The sequence below is a fragment of the Penaeus japonicus genome, unplaced genomic scaffold (assembly GCF_977035675.1).
Source record: "Penaeus japonicus unplaced genomic scaffold, GWHDUDI00000001_assembly GWHDUDI00000013, whole genome shotgun sequence".
Lineage (NCBI taxonomy): Eukaryota > Metazoa > Arthropoda > Malacostraca > Decapoda > Penaeidae > Penaeus > Penaeus japonicus.
Genome location: NW_028234415.1, coordinates 39,500,615 through 39,507,178, shown reverse-complemented (window position 1 = coordinate 39,507,178; position 6,564 = coordinate 39,500,615). Strand labels below are relative to the sequence as shown.

The 6,564-nt window shown below is 48.9% G+C and overlaps 1 protein-coding gene across 1 annotated transcript in view; it reads right to left on the bottom strand.

The window, feature by feature from the left end:
• Nucleotides 1–223: 223 nt before the first annotated feature.
• The window catches only part of LOC122256114 (uncharacterized), a 79,435-nt gene continuing 73,094 nt past the window's right edge, over nt 224–6,564 (bottom strand). Inside the window, exons 11-15 of the mRNA XM_086542951.1 lie at nt 4,621–4,722; nt 3,119–4,171; nt 1,408–2,697; nt 755–1,036; nt 224–456 (exon numbers count right to left, since the gene is read on the bottom strand). Coding sequence (XP_086399077.1) covers nt 228–456; nt 755–1,036; nt 1,408–2,697; nt 3,119–4,171; nt 4,621–4,722 — 2,956 coding nt within the window. The 3' untranslated portion in view covers nt 224–227. The remainder of the gene's footprint in view (nt 457–754; nt 1,037–1,407; nt 2,698–3,118; nt 4,172–4,620; nt 4,723–6,564) is intronic.

Genomic DNA, 6,564 nt, shown 5'->3' with positions numbered 1-6,564 from the left:
CATTTCAAGTAAAATTTTCGGTTACAATGACTGTTCGTAGCAGCCAAAATTATTTTGATATTATATTACCTGCACTTTGAGCTGTAAATTAAACTGTCGACGGGGAAAAGCTGTTTCAGTGCATGAGAATATGTAACCGCATGGAAAATGACAAATGGAAGTAAATGAATGATGACTGAACATCATAAAAAAATCTGATGTCTATTTCCAACCCTTTCTAGAAACTGTTACTTGTCGCCACTGATTCTCCGTGAGCCGCACTGGCAACAGAACTTCGCCAAGAGGACCGGGTACTTGTGACCGCACTCGTGACAGAACCTGGGCATTCTCATGGATGACGAAGCACTGTCTGTCTTGCCCATGCCAGCCGGGGACGCGGAGCTGGACGGAGACGACAGCGGGGGCAGGGAGGAGTCCGACGACGAGCCACTTGACACCCGCATCTGAGCGTCCTCGCTGAAAAGGGCGCCACTGTTTTAATGTGTCATGCGATGATTTCATTTGGAGGCAGACAGTGCGTGATGCCGCACTGCTAAATATTAATAATGCTTCTAGGATTTATGGCAATTTAGATTTGCAGTTAATTTAGTAAACATTTTACAAATTACAAAGTGACTACAAAATCTATCATACGTTTGATAGCTAAACTATCTCAAAACCATTCAATTGATATATTTTTTAAGTTCTCTCCACTCCATTCATATTTAAGCTCTAAACATAAATGAAATCTGTAACATATCTCCGTAACACATACCTATCAATAGATTTCTTATCATGGTCTGGACTACAGTCATTGGAAGTACTATTCGCTCTATAAGTCTCAAATCCCGAAGACTTGCTTATGCTGTCAGTATAAGAAGCTCGTCCAGTGTGGCTAGACGAGTCCAGCGATGACAAGAGTCCTCTTGGATTGGCCGACGAGCTTTGGGAGGAGCCGCTCAAGTAACGATTGTAAGTGCTGCCGTGCGATCCCAATCCGCTGGAGGAGTCCGCGCTCCAGCCTGAGGACGGCTCGTTGTTCCCTGTGTCTCTCCATCTGAGGTCAGATCAATGGTAAGATATGCTGTCCTATCCGAAGCATGTATTATACAATGCTAGGATTACATATAGATAATCTATTTGAATATATTTACGTCAACGAAAGAACAATTCGTGTAATGCAATTTAATTTTGTATCACTAATAGTTGCTGAGCTAAATCCTAATCTGCATAAAACATTTCTACCCTAAGAAGCAATTAACGATATTTCATATTCAATCGAATATATACAGTATAACTAATGGACAAAGACATGTGACTATAAAGCAGCATTCAGTGCATAGGAGGATGAAAACTGACTACACTACCTGTATTATTTGAAATCCACATTACGTGAAGGACCTGGTAACCATGAGACGGAAAACATACCTCTTAACCGTTGTCCTGGGGGATGAGAGGATGGCAGGAGTGGGGGTGTCACGGGTCGGGGAGGACCATCTGTCCACATCGTGCGTGGATGATGATGCTACTACATTACTGTTGTCTCGAGATGAAGACCGATTATAACTACCATGAGAAGATGAGCCCTCTACATCACGTGCAGTTGATGGACTTTGGTTGGAGTCTAACAAACTAGTCACCCTTGAGGGACTACTCCGGGAAGGGGACGACCACCTGTGACTACTAAGGGAATGTGTGTCCTGCTCTGCATTCTCCCTTGCCGGACTCTGTCGAGTGGGGGACGACCACCTGTGACTACTAAGGGAATGTGTGTCCTGCTCTGCATTCTCCCTTGCCGGACTCTGTCGAGTGGGGGACGACCACCTGTGACTACTAAGGGAATGTGTGTCCTGCTCTGCATTCTCCCTTGCCGGACTCTGTCGAGTGGGGGACGACCATCTGTGACTATCAGAGTGATTAACTTGATTTATGTGATCCCTTAATGGGCTGCTGCGAGATGGCGAAGACAACCTATGGTTACCAAGTGACTTGTTATCGAGACTTATGTCATCTCTTGATGGACTGCTACGTGAGGGCGATGACCATCTGTGACTACCATATGGCTGATTTTCCTGATGGTTACTATCCCTCGTTGGCGAAGACCAGCTGCGTGTGTCTCGGGAGGGTGATTCCCGTGTGGAAGATGACCAATTGTGACTTTCTTTCGTGGGAGACTTCTGCAGGAGAGAAGACCAAGAAAGGGTCTCGCGCTCACGCGTCGGAGTGCTGGCTAAGGTTTCTCTGGGTGACGATGTAAATGATGGTTTCCTGAACAAAGAGGATGTTAGCCCAAGCGATGTGCGCTCGGGAGACGCATTACTGGAATTCTCCCAAGACCATCTACTCTCATTAGCCCTCCTTGGAGAAGGTGAACCGATTCCTTTCGATAGATAGTCTCGTCCTGACAATCCATTACTGACGGACGAATACCCATTGCCTACACTGGAACTCAACAACCCATGCTCTGGGGACTTCTCCCTGGAAAAGCTACCGTCCTTCTCGTCATCGAAAAGACCAAGGCTAAATTCAAAGTCCGGCGATTCCCTTCCAGTCCCTTCCGTCCTGATTGAGTCCGCCATGGACACCCCCATCCCGAGCCCCATTGCCCCAAGGCCAGAGCTTTTCTTGGTGGTAGAGGGGGACGAGGTGGCAGGCCCCATCAGTGCTTGCATCTGCAGTTCTGCTGCCGAGAAGGGGTCATAGGGGGTTTCCTCAGGTCTGCCAATGAAGGACCAACCTGTCAGCCACTGGAGATGTAGAGTGAAAAGCATGCAGTTGCCCCCAACAAAACCAAAGTCTCCTCCTGGTGTGAGGCCTCAGCATTAACCCTGATTATTCGCCATGCATTGACGAGATATTTTAAAACTGTTATGAAGTAGACCCAAAGCATCTAAAACATACACATAAATATTTAATCTAATAAATGTATCTCCTGTATCACTACAAGATACGCAAATTTATAACAGTAAAGAACTATTGTAGTATTATTCAAAGAGCGTGTAGAATTAAAAAGCAAGACTTGGGTTAGTACAACATACAGAACATGCAAAGCCTCAATAGAACAGAAAGCCAGCACATGCAAACAAAGAATGGAAGGATACAATCATATCTGCCTTTCTTGAATATCTTTAAAGTTTACCTTTTCTGGCCTCCTGATTTCGGAGGTCCAAGCTTTCTTGGCTTATCTGGTTTGCTATTGCTAATCATTTGAGAATCGACAAGGGATTTGAACATTGCGTAATCCCTCCTTGATATGATAACGCCGGCGTTGAAGGCGTTGCCATTGACGGGCACGAGGGTGACGCCGCCCCGGGCGAACCCGTTCTCCTTCTTGGGGCTCCTCGACCTCGACAATGGCTTTCTCTCGGGGTCGCCGCCGTTGCTCACGCTGACAGGCTTCCTGCCTCTGTCCGAGTCGCCGGGAGACTTTTCCTTGGATCTCGAGCGCCCTTTCCTCTCCTGGGAATCCGTTCTTCCTCTCTCGTTGGAGGGAATTCTCCTCCTTCCGTCCTGCTCCGCGCTGTCGCCAACCTCCTCTCTCTTCCGACGAAAGATCTCCCGCACGCTCTCCGTGTTGGCGCTCTTGATGTTGCTCAGCCGGCCCATCCCCGAGAAGGGCACGCCCTCTTGGTGGTCCGCCCGCTTGGCCTGAGGCACATGGTCCCACGAGTCCATTAACTCCACTTCTCTATCTTCCCTGATTCTGTACTCGCCGTTCTCCCACTTCTCGTCCTCGAAGTGGACGGACCTCGGCCTTCCGAAAGACGTCTCTATGACGTCATCGTCGCCGCTGACGGAGGTGGAAGATTTGAGGAAATTCTCTTCGGTGGGGATGTCGAAGTCCTCCTCGCTGTCGTAGTTATATTTCAGTTCCTCCAAGATCTCGTTGTCGCTCTCGACCTCGCAGCCGTTGTCGCTCATCTTCGACCCGTTGATGAACACGTCTTGGATGAGGAAGTCGCCGTTCGTGTCGCACTTGGGCCGCCGAGCCTTTTCTCTGATCTTCGAGTCGTTCTTCAGGTTATTCTCGATCTCATTTTCGTTCACTGTTCTCCGAGACGTGTAGTCCTCGCCTTCGGGAATAGCCGGAGCTCTCGAGGTTTCGACTTTTCTCTCGTGTTTCTCTTTGTTATTCTGTTCTGCCCTATTTCCTTTTTTCCTTTTCTGATTACTGATTTCTTTTTCGTCTTTACTGCATTCATCAAGAGAAGGAAAGCACAGGAAGTAAAACAAGAAAGTATTAGTTATTAGTTAAGCTACATGGTAGTTCTTAAGTGCTAAGGAAAATCATTAATGAGAAACGAAATGCTTTGTAAATTACAGGGAAAAGTTAGTGGTTTCAGTATATAATGATGTAATTAGTATGTGAAACAGGTAATTAGTACAATGCCAATATTACAGACACATCGTGCAATGGTGAAAGAGTGCACATAGCTGAGAATAATAAATCAACATAGGAATGCTAAAAAAAAATACAGGAAATTAAATATCTACAAAACTGAAATATAAACTCAGTAAAAAAACCCAGAAAAACAGAGTTTAGTTCACTGAAAAAGTAACCTATCAAATTAATCAAATTATCAAATTTTCCCCCTGATCAAGTGACATAAAAAACAAAAAAAAAAAAAACATATCACATACTTTTTATAGTTATCCTCCCTCAAAAAGGAACAAGATGGCGGCGTCTCATCGGCCTCGTCACCCTCCGGTTCGCCGCGCTTGGGATTGCCGCTGATACACACGCTGACGAAAATACGATTAAAGTATAGTACCGAATGACCTTTCAATTTTACTAAGTATAGAAGCATTGGACACTTCACTACACACACATACTTCCCTATTTGTGTAATGAAGCCTATAAGACTCTCTCTATTTCTCCTCCCTTTCTTCTCCCCGTCTCGCTTTATCCCTATCCCTTCCCTCCCTAACCTCCCCTTCTCTTTCTCCCTTCCCTCCCCAACTTACCTCTACCTCTACCTCACTCTCACCCTCTTCCTCTTCCTCTTCCTTTCCCACTCCTTCTCCTTCTCCTTCTCCCTCTCCCTTTCTCTCTCTCCTTCTCCTTTTCCCCCTTCATTCTCCCTCTCCCTTTCCTTCGTCTTCTCCCTCCATCACCCCCAGTCCTTCTCCCTCTCCCTCTCCCTCCCCCACTCCCACTCCCTCTCCCTCCCCCACTCCCACTCCCTCCCCTTCCCCCACTCCCTCTCATTCTCCCTCCCCCACTCCCAATCCCTGTTCCTGTCCCTCCTCTTCCCCCACTCCCTTTCCTTCTCCTACTCCCACTCCCACTTCCTCTCCTTATCCCTCTCCTCTCCCTCTCCTTCTCCTTCTTCTCTTTCATCTTCTCGTTTTCCCTCTCCCTCTCCCTCTCCCTCTCCCTCTCCCTCTCCCTCTTCTCCCTCTCCCACTCCCTCTCCTTCTCCCTCTCTTTCCTCTTCTCCCTCTCCTCTCCCTCCACTCCCTCCCACTCCTCCCTCTCCCTCTCTCACTCTCCCTCCCTCTCCCTCTCCCCCTCCCCCTCCCCCTCCCCCTCCCTCTCCCTCTCCTTCTCTTTCATCTTCTCCCTCTCCCACTCCCACTCCCATTCCCACTCCCTTTCCTTCTCTTCCTTCTTCTCCCTCTCTTTCTCCCTCCCACTCCCACTCCCCTCTCCTTCTTTCCTTCCACTTCCCTCTCCTTCTCCCTCTCCTTCTCCCTCTCCCACTCCCACTCCCACTCCCTCTCCCTCTTTTCCCTTTCCCTTTCCTTCTCCTTCTCTTTAATCTCCCTCTCCCTCTCCCTCTCCCTCTCCTCTCCCTCTCCCACTCCCACTCCCACTCCCTCTCCCACTTCCACTTCCACTCCCTCTCCCTCTCCCACTCCCACTCCCTCTCCCTTTCCTTCTCTTTCATCTTCTCCCTCTCCCTCTCTTTCTCCTTATCCCTATCCTTCTCCTTCTCTTTCATTTTCTCCCACTCCCTCTCCCTCTTCCTTTCCCTTTCCCTTTCCCTCTCCTTCTCTTTCATCTTTTCCCTCTCCCTCTCCTTCTCCTTATCCCTATCCTTCTCCTTCTTTTTCATCTTCTCCCACTCCCACTCCCACTCCCTCTCCCTCTCCCTCTCCCTCTCCCTCTCCCTTTCCCACTCCCTCTCCTTCTCCTTCTCTTTCATCTTCTCCCTCTCCCTCTCCCACTACCACTCCCACTCCCTCTCCCATTTCCAATCCCTCACCCACTCCCACTCCCTCTCCTTCTCCTTCTCTTTCATCTTCTCCCTCTCCCTCTCCCTCTCCCTCTCCCACTCCCACTCCCTCTCCCTCTCCTTCTCTTTCATCTTCTCCCTCTCCCTCTCCCTCTCCCTCTCCCTCTCCCTCTCCCTCTCCCTCTCCCACTCCCACTCCCTCTCCCTCTCCTTCTCTTTCATCTTCTCCCTCTCCCTCTCCCTCTCCCACTCCCACTCCCACTCCCACTCCCTCTCCCTTTCCCTCTCCCACTCCCACTCCCACTCCCACTCCCTCTCCCTTTCCCTCTCCCACTCCCACTCCCACTCCCTCTTCTTCTCCTTCTCTTTCATCTTCTCCCTTTCCCACTCCCACTCCTTCTCCTTC